General features: G+C 45.8%; 1 protein-coding gene across 2 annotated transcripts in view; it reads right to left on the bottom strand.

The window, feature by feature from the left end:
• The window catches only part of LOC113032917 (serine/threonine-protein phosphatase 6 catalytic subunit-like), a 78,805-nt gene that overhangs the window by 1,984 nt on the left and 59,801 nt on the right, over positions 1-17,020 (bottom strand). The window contains exons 1-5 of one of the 2 annotated variants that reach the window (XM_026186054.1): positions 6,759-6,888; positions 4,400-4,495; positions 4,195-4,260; positions 3,941-4,082; positions 701-780 (exon numbers count right to left, since the gene is read on the bottom strand). In XM_026186054.1, coding sequence (XP_026041839.1) covers positions 701-780; positions 3,941-4,082; positions 4,195-4,260; positions 4,400-4,495; positions 6,759-6,833 — 459 coding nt within the window. In that variant the 5' untranslated portion in view covers positions 6,834-6,888. Of the gene's footprint in view, positions 1-700; positions 781-3,940; positions 4,083-4,194; positions 4,261-4,399; positions 4,496-6,758; positions 6,889-17,020 lie in introns of those variants that run through there. The other variant, XM_026186055.1, reaches the window with a different exon arrangement.

The raw sequence follows: 17,020 nt of genomic DNA, 5'->3' as shown, positions 1-17,020 counted from the left end.
ATTTCAACCACTCAAGTTGAAGAGTTGCATTTCTGACATAGAGAGCAACCGTGTGTGACAGGCCGACTTCCATCCAGTGCTTAGAGAGCGACCAGAGTGCTGTGAGCTGTGCATGGCTGCACTTAACACAGACATCAAAGATAAGGACATTTTTTAAAAAGTTGTGAAATACTAAACCTGGTTACTTAGGTCTCACAGTGACTGAGGGATGGGTGCTTTTCAGAGTTTAAAAGACTCCTTGGTGGTTAACGACAGCAAAGTATGAACTACCACGTCATCAGGAAGGTGACACTGTTGGCTAAGAAAAACGTTCTCAGCAGAACATTCGCAAACATTTGCTGTTTGATCTTTTTCTAAAGTTGGGTTGTTAGCCCCTTCCCTTCCTGTCGATGCTGTAAAAGATGAGATGGCCTCACGCTATCATGCTTCTTTGTCTTTGACCAAGTGCTCTCAGTTTTCACCCCTGGTTTCATTTTTTGTTTCGCATCTTGTCTGCACCTCTAACCTCTCCCTTTGGTATCTTGTGATAACTGCTGGTGCACATCATTTTAGTGTGCACAGCTGCTGATGCAGACTTTTTGGCTTCACTTCTGGAGAGCTGTCATTCCCTACATACAATCACTTTGAAAGCATAAGCAGCTGTCATGTACCTGGAAAGATGTAATAACAGTACAAATTACATTAACAGTGTAATACTCACAGCTGCAACTGTTAACATGTCAAAGACTTTGGTGCAATAACGCCAGGCATTAGCATTCCCATACTTGGTCTGGCACTCATCTGTAAGAATAAAAAAGAGAGCTGAGTGGTACAGAAGCAAAGTCATCTGTTGATTTCATTCTTCTTCTGCTTCTTTTTCTACTGTTTTTACTTCGTTTTGTTTAAACATGTTTTTATATTAGACAAAGAGTTTTTAAATAACAATTTCAAGCTGTGTGTGTGTGTGTGTGTGTGTGTGTGTGTGTGTGTGTGTGTGTGTGTGTGTGTGTGTGTGTGAGAGACAGAGAGAGATATAACTAGCAATGAGACCTTAAAGTCGGGAATTCTGGCCCACCATTCTCTGCATAGTTGTTTTTTCATCAAGCCGTAATGAACATCCTGCCCAAGGTTACGCAGAAGCACCTCAGTCTGACTCCAGTAAAGTCTCAGTAAGCCTCTCCAAAACCTTATTTGTTATTTCTGAGCCATGAGACAGCTTAAGGCCACGAAGTGATAGCAGACTTTCTCCTTCAGGTTTTTTTTCTTGTTTTTGTTTTGTTTGTTTGTTTTTCAGATTTTGGTGAAGAGCAGAATTCAAGGTTCATTCAAGTACGGCAAGTCGTCCGGCCCCTGAAGCAGCAAAGCAGCCCAAGACCATCACACTACCACTACCACCACATTGGACTGTTGGTGTGATGTTGTCTTTTATAAAATGCTGTTAGTTTTACATCAGATTAAACAACAAGATGAAAACCTTCCAGAAAGTTCAGCTTTTGTCTCGTCAGTCCACAGACCATTTTCAATTCAGTTTTACAGTGGCTTGCAAAAGTATTGGGCCCCCTTGAACTTTCCCACATTTTGTCACATTACAGCCACAAACATGAATCAATCTTATTGGAATTCCAGGTGAAAGACCAACACAAAGTGGTGCACACGTGAGAAGTGGAACAAAAATCATACATGATTCCAAACATTTGTTACAAATAAATAACTGCAAAGTGGGGTGTGCATAATTATTCAGCCACCTTTGGTCTGAGTGCAGTCAGTTGCACATAGACGTTGCCTGATGAGTGCTAATGACTAAACAGAGTGCACCTGTGTGTGATCTAATGTCAGTACAAATACAGCTGCTCTGTGACGGCCTCAGAGGTCGTCTAAGAGAATATTGGGAGCAACAACACCATGAAGTCCAAAGAACACACCAGACAGGTCAGGGATAAAGTTATTGAGACATTTAAAGCAGGTTTAGGCTACAAAAAGATTTCCCAAGCCTTGAACATCCCACGGAGCACTGTTCAAGCCATCATTCAGAAATGGAAGGAGTATGGCACAACTGTAAACCTACCAAGACAAGGCCGTCCACCTAAACTCACAGGCCGAACAAGGAGAGCGCTGATCAGAAATGCAGCCAAGAGGCCCATGGTGACTCTGGACGAGCTGCAGAGATCTACAGCTCAGGTGGGGGAATCTGTCCATAGGACAACTATTAGTCGTGCACTGCACAAAGTTGGCCTTTATGGAAGAGTGGCAAGAAGAAAGCCATTGTTAACAGAAAACCATAAGAAGTCCTGTTTGCAGTTTGCCACAAGCCATGTGGGGGACACAGCAAACATGTGGAAGAAGCTGCTCTGGTCAGATGAGACCAAAATGCAAAACGCTGTGTGGAAAACTAACACTGCACATGACTCTGAACACACCATCCCCACTGTCAGATATGGTGGTGGCAGCATCATGCTCTGGGGGGGGCTTCTCTTCAGCAGGGACAGGGAAGCTGGTCAGAGTTGATGGAAGATGGATGGAGCCAAACACAGGGCAAGCTTGGAAGAAAACCTCTTGGAGTCTGCGAAAGACTTGAGACTGGGGCGGAGCTTCACCTTCCAGCAGGACAACGACCCTAAACATAAAGCCAGGAAACAATGGGATGGTTTAAAACAAAACATATCCATGTGTTAGAACGGCCCAGTCAAAGTCCAGATCTAAATCCAATCGAGAATCTGTGGCAAGATCTGAAAACTGCTGTTCACAAACGCTGCCCATCTAATCTGACTGAGCTGGAGCTGTTCTGCAAAGAAGAATGAGCAAAGATTTCAGTCTGTAGATGTGCAAAGCTGGTAGAGACAGACCCTAAAAGACTGGCAGCTGGAACTGCAGCAAAAGGTGGTTCTACAAAGTATTGACTCAGGGGCTGAATAATTATGCACACCCCACTTTGCAGTCATTTATTTGTAAAAAAATGTTTGGAATCATGTGTGATTTTTGTTCCACTTCTCACGTGTGCACCACTTTGTGTTGGTCTTTCACCTGGAATTCCAATAAAATTGATTCATGTTTGTGGCTGTAATGTGACAAAATGTGGGAAAGTTAAAGGGGGCCGAATACTTTTGAAAGCCACTGTATTTATACAGCACCAAATCACAACAATGGTTGCCTCAATGTGCTACATAAATAAAATTGAACTGAATTTTTCCCAAAAGTCCTGAGAAGCACCAAGATCAGGGCAAATGTGAGACAAGCTGTTGTGTTCTTTCTGGTCAGCAATGGTTTGTGCCTTGGATGCCATTTCTGCAAAATCTCTTTTCACTGCAGAATTTTATTACTGTTGTATCATGCACACTGAGCTAAACTGAGGCGAGTGAGGCCTGCAGTTCTGTAGATGATGCTGTGGGTTCTTTTGTGACCTTCTGGTCATTGATGTGCTCTCGGAGTAATTTTGGGAGGCCTGCCACTGTTCACCACTGACGTTTTCTCAATTCGTGGATAATAGTGCTCGTGGTTTGCCTTAGTTTGCTTTGTAACCATTTCCAGTCTGATGTCAGCCTGGAATCAGGCCTGGGTGTGACTGTACTCACCTTTCCATAAAGGTGGATAATAAGAGAGAGCAATGACTTTTTCACACAGGGACAGGTACGTTTGGATTGTCAATAAATAAAACCAGTTTAACAATTGGGTTGTCTTTGTCTAATATAAACATTAGCTTGATCTTAAACACTTTAGTGTGACAAATATGCAAAAATATTATATCAGGAAAAGAGAAAAATGCTGAATGAAAAGTACTGTGCATGTCATATAAACGAAATATTGTGAAAAACAGCTTTAAAAAATATTTTGTTTTTGGTTTGATTTTTTTGGTCCTATTTCAACACAATGTATTTGTTAGTTCTATATTATTATTATTTCATTTGTTGTTTTCCAAAGTAAAAAAAGGGGCTGCTCCTCATCAGCTCTGTGAATCAAAACTCACCATAAAAGCCGTAAACTTGGGTGATCTGCCTGCTCTCATGGTTTCCACGTAGAAGAGTGATGCGGTCAGGCCATTTGGCCTTCAGCACTAGCAGATAGGTGAACGTCTCCAAGCTGTAATACCCTCGGTCGACGAAGTCACCCTACAGATGACGGAGGTATATTACAGACACTGTGCCAACATACCTGTTAAACAGAACCAGTTAAAAAAGCTGCTTCTAAAAATGTGTTCCAAACTTAATAAAAGAAACAAACCATGAAGATGTAATTTGTGTCTGGAACCTGGCCACCAGTTCGGAAGAGTTCACAAAGATCATAAAACTAGAACACAGACAGACACTCGGGTATTTATTTAAAACCCAGACCAACATTAAAAAAGGTGAAAACTATGTTAAGAGTCAGTGTAAACATGTTGCTTAGAAACATCAGTGATCAGGGTGTTTTGAGACTCCATTTTTACCTGTCCATGTATGTCCCCACACACTGTTACAGGAGTGGAGACGGGCTGCACGTTGGACTCCTCCAGCAGAAGATCACACACGTAGTCACATAACCTCTGTACAGATCACAGCATAACAGACAGAAAACATAAGCCACTCACTGTTTGTAAATAAGACCAATTTCATAATAGAAGTATGAATCTAAAGCATTTCCTAAGCGAATAATAATAATAATATTTATTATTATTTTTTTTTTTTTAACTATTTAATTTGTAAAAATGTGTATACACACACACACACACACACACACACACACACACACACACACACACACAGGAAAATATTTAGTATACACATCCAGAAATGCATACACTATTATATATTGTACATATATTTATTAGTTTCAGGTTGGCCATTCTTGTATTTTTCTCGTTTGTGTTGTTGTGTTTGCACATCTCTGTTGCTTGTGGGGCTCGCACACAAGAATTTCACTCGCATGTGCTGTGCCAGTGTGCCTGCACATGTGATGTGACAATAAAAGTGATTTGATTTGATTTGGGAAGTTCAACTACTTTCACTCTGCCTGAGCTCTGTTAACCAAGTGGTGTTCAAGAATAGTTCACCAAGCTTTTTGGCGCATGCTAATGCTCTTCCGTGGATATTTGCTGCCTTTTGTTACTGTTTCAGTCACTGCTTTAATAATGTTGACATCTGGCCTCTGAGGAGGTAAATTGTAAATGGTCTGATTCTTTTATAGTGCTTTACTTCTCTCCTGGAGGACTCAAAGTGCTCTATACAACATGCCACATTCACACAAGCACTTTCTAGCTACTATTTACACACGATCATACGCCGGTGGATGAAACTGGGGGTTAATATCTTGTCCAAGGATATTTGCAGATTAGGAGCAGCCAGGGATCGAACCACCAACCTTCCGATCAGTAGATGACCTGCCCTACCACCTGACCTACAGCCACCCAGGCCAGTCATAACTGATAGATGGAAAATCCACAGTGAAACACTAAGTGTAGCAACACGCTGGGAACTGTTCACACTGAAAAATAAAGTTGTTGCCATTTACATGTTTACATCTAATGAGACGTGCTAATCAAATGTGTAATTTGTTCAAAAAAAAGTAACCAATGTCAAAATACAAACTCTGAAAGACCTTCAGAAAGCTTGGACAACTATTGCTCAAGACCACTTAAAATAAAATTACAAAGACTAAAAAATAAAATAAAATAAAAAACAGCACAGGAGATCATTCTTGTACTCGCTGAATCTCCCTGTAGAGGAGCAAATTTAACCAAAGAATTTCCTTAAGGATTAAGAAAGTATCCGGGTTCTGATTGTACTTGTACGACTGAGCCTTTAGCTTGCTCTAAATTAGAAGGTAGCTTGTCAAGCTAAATTCTTCCAGTGTTGTCTCATTTACAAGAGACACCTGTTCCTGTTTTTCAGTTCAGCCAATCTGAGTTTAAAGAAAACATTACTGCAAAGTACGGCTGTGAAAAAACAGAAGAAATGTGAACGATATATCAAAATCTGTACAGTATTACAAATCGTGCAGCTACACCTTCGGTTGGTGGGACATGAGATAAGCCGTATTGTTCACAGTATTGCCAGAGTATAATTGTGTATTTAATAAAATATTTATAATTTGTGTCCCCGTAACCTTTTAAGTATCATCATGTAAAGTATCGTGACACTACGCTGGATCGATTTTTCCTCTGCCCGTAGGTGACGTGTCACCAAAAACGTATTTGTAGCCAGTCACTTACAGTAACTGAAAGACTGTCTCCTTTAAATTCAGATCTTGACAATAACTTTGAGTGCACATTAATTATTGTTTCCTTTCACAAACCGCTGATCAGCTTGACTAGTCTCCCGGTTTCACAATGACTACAACAACCATGAAACTGTCACTGGCTACTACGGGGGAGTGTAACTGAGTTTGAAAGGATGGGAAGGAACGGTACTCTTGGTCACTGCAACTACTCTTAAAATCGTTTGAAACCAACCAAGACTGAGTACAGCTTTACACCGGTGAGAAAAACCCAGCGGTCAGCCCATATGATAACAGCTAGCAGCATCGGCTCACTGCTGACATTGTGGTACCTTCAGAAAAATAACCATCCCTCAGGCCACTGTCGCTCCTGCTCCCATACCATCTCAGAGGATGTTACTAAACTTTAACTGTGCCATGACAGCTAAGATACATTATTATTTTACTGTCTGAGAGATTGAAATCAACAGACTAGCATCACTAGCTAGCTATAGCTAATTCTGCTATTCCAACAGACAGCAGGAGTGAGAGCGCCGTTATTATCAGCCCACAACACGGATTCAGCAGAAACACGTCAAGAAAGTGACATTTACCTTCAGATCGTTTTCTGGGAGGTATTTACACTGCTTTGCAATCTCTGCATATTTATCCAAATCTAGAGGCGCCATTGTACCCAGACAGTTATATACGTCACTTCCTGCAACACTCGGGAGGAGTGTTTTCCTCTAACGTCATTTCAAAGTCGTCACAAACCGAAATATGATATGACTGCAGCTCTGTTACTTTAAACCAGGGGTGTCAAACTCATTTGCACAGGGGGCCAAAACTCAAGGCACACTTTAGGTCGTTGGCCAAACAAGATAAACATTCACTGAACAAACTAAAACAATGTTTTTCTTAAAAAATATATATAAATATGAATAAAAACGGACATGAATATTATTCCAGAATAAATAAACTTAGAAAAAATAAACTTTAACTTTAAATATTTTTCTCTCCATAAAATATATCCTGTCAAAATTATACAAGTTAGAAATGTGAAAATGCTGCCAAAACCCCCAGAAAAAATACATGAAAATTGTGCGTGTAAGTAAACGCTAAAATAACAACAAATCAAAACAATGAGATTTTGTTGCTATTATGATAGTTTATAAAAAATAAAATAAACTTAAAATATTTTGCTCTTCATAAAAATATCTCCTGATACAAATTGAAAATATAAACATGATGCAAAAAAACAAACTAGAAATATAAATAAAATTTCTGCTTTTCCGCAAAAGTGAAAAAAAACAAACAACAACAACAACAACAACAAATCATAACAATCAGTTTTCTTGGCTCTCATGCCACTTTGTCAGAGCTGGATGCTTGGCATCTTTTTTTGGCAACAAGTTCATTTAAGTTTGGTGTGAGGTCTTTGTTGTAGAGATTCTCAGGATGGACTGCAGGTGTTCATCGGTCAGACGACTCCTGTGTGCTGTTTTGTTAATCTTCAACACTAAAAACAGCTTCTCACACAGGTATGTGCTACCAAACATACACAAGGTTTGAGCCGCATGTAGACGGAGCTGGGGCATTACTTCAGGAATGGAACGAATAAACTGTGCCCTTCAGTGTCGTACTTTTCCTTGAGTGTCCCATTACACTGCAGCTCAGTCAGCTCCATCTGAATCTGCACGGGTGCAGTTTCCATGTCAACTGTAATAATGGACTGGATTTATATAGCGCTTTTCAAGGCACCCAAAGCGCTTTACAATACCACTATTCATTCACTGGTGGAGGCAAAATACAGTTGTAGCCACAGCTGCCCTGGGGCAGACTGACAGAAGAGAGGCTGCCATATCGCGCCATCGGCCCCTCTGGCCATCACCAGTAGGCAAGTAGGGTAAAGTGTCTTGCCCACGGACACAACGACCAGGACAGAGAGCCCAGGGATCGAACCGGCGACCTTCCGGTTACAGATGCGATTCCCAACCCCCTGAGCCACGGTCGCCCGTAAATGGGTTGCGAAGCAGCTCGAAATTCTCTTTTTGCGCTTCAAAGTCACCAAAGCGCCGTGCGAACTCAGTGCGCAGTGCACTCAGCTTATCAGCAAGGTGCGCATTTGGGAAAATTGTTGCGCTGACTTGGTTCAACATTACTTGGCAAAAGGGAAAGTGAGGCAAGTTGCACTGGTTCATTTGTGACTCCCATAAGAGCAGCTTCACTTGAAATGTCTTCACCGCATCATACATGCCATGTCCATGAACTGACAGGTTTCCTTGCTGAGCTCAAAAAGTTAATTGAGAACTTTTCCCCAACACAGCCAATGGACCTCTGTATGATAAGGAATGTCGGCAAACGCTGAATCTATTTCCCACATAAAAGACTGAAATTGCTCGGATAAAATTTACAGTTTGCGTTACGGTGCTCATTACACGCTCCATTTTTAGGACTTTACCACGCAGTGTTTCCTGGTGTATGATGCTTTGATATGCTGTTAACTCACCGGTGCAGTTCTCCTTAAGCTAGTCCACTTTTTTTTTAAGTTCAACAAGTTTGTCCCAGGGCAGTTTCATGTCGGTTACACTTTGACATAGGTTTTAAAAAATGTCTTTTCCTGTCGTTGTCCCGTGCATCGATTTAATGCCCATATTTCTTCTCCACGGATGAAGATGGCCAGCTGTGCAATGTCTATCATGGCTTCACCTTGGCAAGTGCCACTCTCATGTCATTTTCACAGCAAAGTCTGTTCCTTTTCTTCGTTTTTATGTCCAGCATCCTCGAAAAGGATTGCTCACAAAGATATGTTGTAACAAATGGTATAAAAAAAAAAAAATCCAGGGCTTTCTTAGCAATAACTGGATACTCGTCCATTTGTCGACACCAAAACGCTGAGAGCATTGTTGTTCTGAAGAGTTGCTGTTGAACCTAGCTTTGCTGAATTTCAATGATTTTGCCATGGTATTCATCATTGACATCTGCTGTTTCAACAGCAAACGTGAACAGTTGTCTCACCCATGCTGGATATGACTCTTGTAGGAAAATATTTGTCGAGAGACTTTGCTTACAAGCTCATCTAAGTGCGTTGCAATTGTTTGCTTCAGTTATGTGGATACAGAAATATTTCCGATTCCAGACACATCTTCGATCTTACTTACACAGTTGTCCAGAAGGGGGAAGTTTGCGAAGTAGTTGTTCTCTGTTTGTCGTTTCCATAACGCTAGCTTTTTTTGAAAAGCCTTCAGGTGTTCTTCTGCTTCTATGACATTGACTCTACCACCCTGCATCTGCTGATTGAGATGATTGAGAGCTGCGAATATATCAGCCATGTACCGTAAAATGAACTCAAGATCTTTGAAGCAATCTGCATGACAGTGTTGGTGCTCTTGCAAAAACAGGGCTAATTCCACACGCATGGCAAAAACACGATTCAGCGCCTGTCCCCGGGATAACCACAGAACATTAGAATGGTACAGAAGTACCTCGAATTCAGAGCCCATTTCTTTACACAGCTCACTGAAGATGCGGAGCCTCAGAGGACTATTTCGCACATAGTTCACACATTCCACCACAGTTTTTAACGCTTCTGCCATTTTTGGAGGCAAGGTTTTTGTTGCCAACGCATGCCTGTGCAAAATACAATGCGTCACCATGATGTGTGGTGCATCGGCTTTTACTAGCACACCAAAACCAGAGTTTCTTCCCAGCATGACTGGAGCTCCATCTGTACAAACTGCAACCATATCCAATGAAAGATTGTTGTCTCTGAAGAAGTCATCCACAAGCTTCTTCACATCGGCTGCCTTAGTTGTTGTTGTAGTAAGAGGCTTGCAAAATAAAATCTTCTTTTATCACGTCATCTTTCACATAGTGCACAAAAACAGCAAGCTGGCTTAGATTAGCAGCGTCTGTGCTCTCATCAGGTTGAAGGCTGAATTTTGCCGGGCTTGAAATCAGATCGGCGACTACTTGAGCCAAGATGTCTTTACTCATGTCTTCTATTCTTTCGCTGATGGTGTCATTTGAAAGAGGAATTTGGGATAATTTACCTTCGGCCTCTGTTCCGAGTATCAGATTCGCCATCTTTAACGCAGCTGGTTTCACGAGTGTTTCACCAATGGTGTATGGCTTGCCCTACTTTGCGTTCAGGTAAGCAACTTCGTACGATGCTGTGAGGATCGGTTGTTAACGGGTACAAATCCAAGAGCAGGCAGAGTGGGCCTTTCATCGAATCTGTCTCTCTTCACCTTGAATTCAGCAAGTGTTGTGCTCTTGTATCCCCCGTCTCCATGCAGCTTCAAGAAGTGTTCCTTTAGTTTTGCCAGTGCGAGACTAGAGTTGCTCAACTTATGGCAAGATGGCGCTGGAGTGACGGCAGCCTTTCCAAGTAGCTCTGCAACACCAAACTTGTTTCTTAACTTTCAACTGTTTTAGACTAGTCTTTCAACATATTTTTTTTTTTTTAACTTCCTTTAGTCACTTTACTTTCTACCTCTTAGATATACTATGGATAACACACTTTTTAAAACTTCTGGAACCAGCTCCTTCATCTACTCAAGAGCGGAGCTGCTGGCACTTAACACAAAGGCACAGACCGGCATGAGATACAATATCCCGGTCGAGCTAAAGAGGAGCTACAGAGGCTGCAAGGCTGGAGCGAGGAAAGCGGATCACCAGAGGTGATTCAAACCATCAATCCGACAGTGATCATGGGCAACGTGAACTCGTTACAGAATAAGATTGATGAACTGTGCGCTCTGAACAACCACCGACTCTACCGTGAGTGCAGTTTGTTTATCTTCACAGAGACGTGGCTAACCGAGCTAACGCCGCAGGCTAACGTAGACCTATGTGGATTCACATCCATGAGAGCCGATAGGGACACGCAGGCCAGCGGAAAAAGCAGAGGTGGGGGACTCATTGTCTACGTTAACAACAGATATTGTAACCCTGGACACGTCTCCGTTAAAGTATCTGTATGTCGTTCGGACCTGGAGCTGCTAGCTGTTAGCTTGCGGCCATATTATCTACCTAGGAGTTTAGTCATGTGATCTGTGTGTGTGTTTACATCCCTCCGAGGGCCGACGCAACAGCTGCCTGTGAGAAAATACATACAGTTACAGCAAGACTACAGACACAACACCCTGAGGCTTTCATTATTATATCTGGAGACTTTAATCATGCCACACTGGACTCTACTCTGGCTGCTTTTCACCAGTTTGTGAATTGTCCCACACGGAGCAACAGGACAATTGACCTACTGTAGGCTAATGTGAGAGATGCATCCAGAGCCACCTCCCTCCCCCCACTAGGGAAGTCAGACCACAACCTGGTTTACCTACAGCCACAATACACACCCCTCGTCCAAAGGCAGCCGGTCACAACACGCTCAATCAGGAGATGGACCCCAGAAAAGGAGGATGCTCTGAGAGACTGCTATGACACCACAGACTGGGATGTGCTCCTGAGCCCACATGGTGAGGACATAGAGGGGGCGACACACTGTCTGACGGACTACCTCAACTTTTGTGTGGACACGGTCGCCCCTGCTAAGACAGTACGGTGTTATCCTAATAAGAAACCGTGGGTAACACAGGAAGTCAAAGCTGTCCTCAACATGAAGAAGAAGGCTTTCAGGAGCAAAGTGAAGGAGGAGATGAAAGCAGCACAGCGGGAGGTGAAACGCTGCCTGAGGGAAGCAAAGGACACCTACAGGAGGAAGGTGGAGCAGAAGTTGGAGAGGAACAATATGAGGGAGGTCTGGAATGGTGTGAAAACCATCACAGGCCACAACACCAAGAAAAGCACAGTGGGGGGGGACTGTGGAGAAGACAAACGAACTCAACAACTTCAACAGGTTTGACCGGCCCACAACCCCCCCACCCTCACCCCCACCCTCACTACAGAGCCCTCTCCCTACTCTCCTACCTCCCTCGCTTCCCCCCCTCCCTGACACTATGACACCCCCCCCTCCTCCTTCTCCAACCCCTCTCTAAACAGCACGACAGCCTCTCTCCCCCCCTTCCAATCATCTCCCAGTGTCATAGTGGATCAGGTCAGGAGACAACTGAGGAAGCTTCGCCCCAGAAAGGCAGCAGGCCCAGACAAGGTGTGTCCTAGGATGCTAAAGGCATGTGCTGCTGAACTTGGGGAGCCGCTACAACGAGTCTTCAACCTCAGTCTGCGACTGGGGAGAGTGCCCGCCCTATGGAAGACATCCTGCATCGTCCCGGTCCCCAAAAAGAACCGGCCCAATGAGCTGAATGACTTCCGACCGGTGGCACTGACGTCACATCTTATGAAGACTCTAGAGCGGCTCTTCCTCAACCTCCTCCGACCACAGGTACAACATGCCCAGGACCCACTACAGTTTGCATACAAGGCGGATGTCAGAGTGGAGGATGCCATCCTGTACCTCCTGCATAGAGCCCACTCACACCTGGATGAGGGAAAAGGCACGGTCAGGATCCTGTATCTTGACTTTTCCAGTGCCTTTAATACCATCCGGCCCTGTATGCTTCAGGAGAAACTAAACAGGATGCAGGTGGACCCCTGCCTGGTCGCTTGGATCTCCGACTACCTCACCGACAGACCACAGTACGTCAGGCTGAAGGACATCACGTCGGACACTGTGGTCAGCACAGGCACCACAGGGAACTGTGCTGTCCCCACTTCTCTTCACCCTGTACACCTCTGACTTCTGCTATAACTCTGAATTATGCCACATTCAGAAGTTTGCAGATGACACAGCCATCATGGGGTGTATCTGGGATGACCAGGAAGAGGAGTCCAGGAGTCCGGTGAGGAACTTTGTCACATGGAGTCACACAAACCACCTGCAACTCAACACTTCAAAGACTAAGGAACTGGTTGTGGATTTCTGTTAGGTAAAGTGACACGGATGGATTACGTGGCAGAAACACACACGGACACCAAATAGTTTGTGATGCAAGTTTATATACACGAGTAGGGAATATTTACAAGGGAAGGGGCTATATACAGTGATAGATAAAAATGTGCCAGAAGATTAACACCGAGGAGATCAGACGGAGCCGAGGTATGCAGGTAGGCAGGTGACGCACCGGAGCTACCTGACAACAAGGAACAAAACAGAGTTTACGGCGTACCGTTGATAGCCGAATGTTAAACACAAGTGGACGGAGAGAGTTGGAGAGCTTACTTGACACACAAACCACAGCTGCTGCAGTGACCGCAGCCTGATGGAACGTAGCACTCCGTCGCGGATCCACAATAGCCAACACAAAATCCTAGGTAGGGCAGGCAAGCAATGGAACAGGCTAAGACAAAAGAGAAGCAGTCAAAATGTGGGTCCTTAAAACATACAGCTCCACAGCGTAGAATCAACAGATTCAGCCTGTGCTAACTCGTTACCACTTGTGACAGCGACAATACTCCGACACCAGACGTCCGTGACTCTGCTCCCTAAAAGCGCTCACTGATGACGTCCGATGCGTCGCAGGTGTGTCGGAATGCCATCAAGCCCCGCCTCGCCTACCTATAACGAAAAGGAAAACAAAACCCAAACAACAACAATACACCTACCCACCACCTCCTAACAGTATCCCCCCCTCAAGGAACGCCACCCGGCGGTCCTCCAGGCTTGTCAGGATGCCTCCTGTAAAAATCCACAATAAGCGCCGGGTCCACAATAAAGGTCCTAGAGACCCAGGAGCGCTCCTCCGGGCCATACCCCTCCCAGTCCACCAGAAACTGGAAACCACGGCCACGACGGCGCACATCCAGCAGCTGCCGGACCGAATAGACAGGACCGCCGTCCACCACCCGGGCCACGCGGAGGAGGTTCCACGGGTGGGCACAGCGGGCTGCGAGAGACTGGCTGTAGTTGAGAAACGTGGAACGTAGGATGAACCCTCATGGAGGCCGGTAGTTGCAGCCTCACGGAAACAGGATTGATGATGCGTTGGATGGTGAAAGGACCCAGGAAGCGAGGGGCAAGCTTCCTGGACACGCACTTCAAAGGAACATTTGCAGAGGACAGCCAAACCTGTTGGCCCACGGTGTATTGAGGCGCAGGCGTTCTCCTCCGATCAGCAGCCCGGCGAGTCTGAGACACAGTCCGGAGCAGCGCTGCCTTAGCCAAATCCTCTGACTGCGACGTAAATGATCCTGCACGGCCAGAACCGCAATCTCCGCCTCCTGAGAAGGAAACAACGGCGGCTGATATCCCAGACAGACCTCAAACGGAGAAAAACCAGTAGCTGCCGAGGTGAGAGAGTTATAAGCATACTCAATCCAAGCAAGATGACCACTCCAGGAAGCGGGGTCAGAGGAGGCCACACAGCGCAAGGCGGACTCCAGCTGCTGATTGGCCCTTTCAGTCTGTCCATTAGACTGTGGGTGATAGCCCGAGGAAAGGCTTACCCCCACCCCCAACGCAGTACAAAAAGCCTTCCACACCCGAGAAACAAACTGAGGCCCCCTGTCAGACACAATGTCCAAAGGAATCCCATGTAACCAAAAAACGTGATCCTTGGAGAACCTGTCCACAATGGTGAGGATCACCGAGTGACCAGCGGAACGCGGCAACCCGGTAACAAAGTCAACTGCAATATGCGACCAAGGTCGACCAGGGACAGGCAGGGGATGCAGCAGCCCGGGAGGGGCCAGATGACGGCTCTTATTGCGCGCACAGGTGTCACAGGCCAGCACATACTCGCGGGCATCACTCGCCAAAGCGGGCCACCAAAAGAAGCGCCGTAACAGGGAAACCGTACAACGCACGCCAGGATGACAAGCAAAACGAGACGCGTGCACCCAGTGCAAGACACGCGCACGCACGGCCGCCGGAACAAACAGTTTACCCGGCGGGCCCGAACCCGGGTCCGGATCCTGCCGCTGCGCCTGGCGCACCAGGCTCTCGATCTCCCATGTCACGGCCCCCACCACGCAAGACGAGGGGATGATCGGAACCACCCCCGTAGACTCAGACGCGGGGGAAAATTGACGGGACAAGGCGTCCGCCGGCTTAACATTGCAAGAACCCGGGCGAAACGATATAGTAAAATGAAACCGGCTAAAAAACGGCTGCCACCTGGCCTGCCTGGAGTTAAGCCGCTTCGCACTCCGAATGTAAGAGAGATTCTTATGGTCCGTCCAAACCACAAACGGCTGTTCCGCCCCCTCCAACCAGTGACGCCACTCTTCCAAAGCCAGCTTAACCGCCAGCAGCTCACGATTACCCACGTCATAGTTCTGCTCAGCCGGAGAAAACCGCCGCGAAAAAAAAAAACGCGCACGGATGGAGACGGCCATCATCGGGCGAGCACTGCGACAACACCGCCCCCGCACCCACATCAGAAGCATCCACCTCCACAACAAACTGTCTGGCACCATCTGGGTGGGCGAGAATGGGCGCGGAACAAAACAACTCCTTCAACCGAGCAAACGCCTGCTCGGCCTCAGGAGACCAACTGAAAACTCGAGCCGGGGATGTAAGCCGGGTGAGCGGAAGGGTGATCTGACTGAAGTTCTTAATAAATCGGCGATAAAAATTAGCAAACCCCAAAAACCTCTGCAGGTGTTTGCGCGAGGAAGGAGTCGGCCAATCCGCGATCACTCTGATTTTACCAGGATCAGGCCCCACCTGCCCCTTAGCAAGGACATAGCCCAGGAACGACACAGAACGAGCATGAAACTCACACTTCTCCGCTTTCACAAAAAGTTTGTTTTCCAGAAGCCGCTGCAAAACCTGGCACCTGCTGAACATGGTCCTCAAAAGACCGTGAAAAAACAAGGATGTCATCCAAATAAACGAACACACACCGATTCAAAAAGTCCCGAAGCACATCATTAATCAATGCTTGAAACACCGCCGGCGCATTCGTCAGCTCAAAAGGCATTACCAGATATTCGTAATGTCCACGATGAGTGTTAAAGGCAGTTTTCCACTCATCTCCCTGGCGCATGCGCACCAGATGAGGTGCGCATTGTGAAGGTCCAGCTTCGTAAAAATGACCGCGTCCTGTAAAGGTTCAAAAGCAGAAGAGATCAGGGGAAGAGGGTATTTGTTCTTCACAGTAATGTCATTAAGACCCCGAAAATCAATGCAGGGTCGGAGAGATCCATCTTTCTTATCCACAAAGAAAAAACCCGCCGCCAACGGCGAAGACGACGGACGAATCAAGCCCGCCTCCAGTGACTCCATGATATACCTCTCCATGGCCGCCTTCTCCGGACCAGAGAGGTTATACAGCCGGCTGGTGGGCAAAGGAGCTCCCGGTAACAGTTCAATGCCACAATCATAAGGACGATGGGGGGGGAAGCGAGAGCGCACAGCGTTTACTGAAAACCACTCCCAGATCATGATATTGTTCAGGTACAGACGAAAGATCCACCTCCTCGGGCGCCAGCTTAGACGAGCAGACAGGCGAAGGTGGAAGAGCACACTGTAAACAGTGGGACAAGCAGTGGCTACTCCAACTCTCAATTTCAGGAGGTCCAGACCAGGTCCACTGCCAGTTCAGATAGAGGGAGAGGAGGTGGAGGTGGTCAACACATACAAGTACCTCGGGCTGTAGGTGGACAACAAACTGGACTGGTCATGCAAAACGCAGCACCTGTATAAAAAAGGCCAAAGCCGACTGTACTTCCTCAGGAGGCTGAGGTCTTTCAACATCTGCAGGAAGCTCCTGAGGATGTTTTACCAGTCAGTGGTCGCAGGAGTCCTTTTCTATGGCGTGGTGTGCTGGGGGAGCAGCACAGCAAAGAGGGACTCATCCAGACTGGAGAAACTAATCATGAAGGTGGGCTCTGTGGTCGGCATGAAGCTGGACACTCTGGTGACAGTGGCAGAGAAAAGGACATTAAAGAAACTGATGGACATTATGAACAA

This window comes from Astatotilapia calliptera, chromosome 12, assembly GCF_900246225.1.
Source record: "Astatotilapia calliptera chromosome 12, fAstCal1.2, whole genome shotgun sequence".
NCBI lineage: Eukaryota > Metazoa > Chordata > Actinopteri > Cichliformes > Cichlidae > Astatotilapia > Astatotilapia calliptera.
The sequence above is the reverse complement of the archived record's forward strand: the minus strand, read 5'-3'. Positions and strand labels throughout refer to the sequence as shown.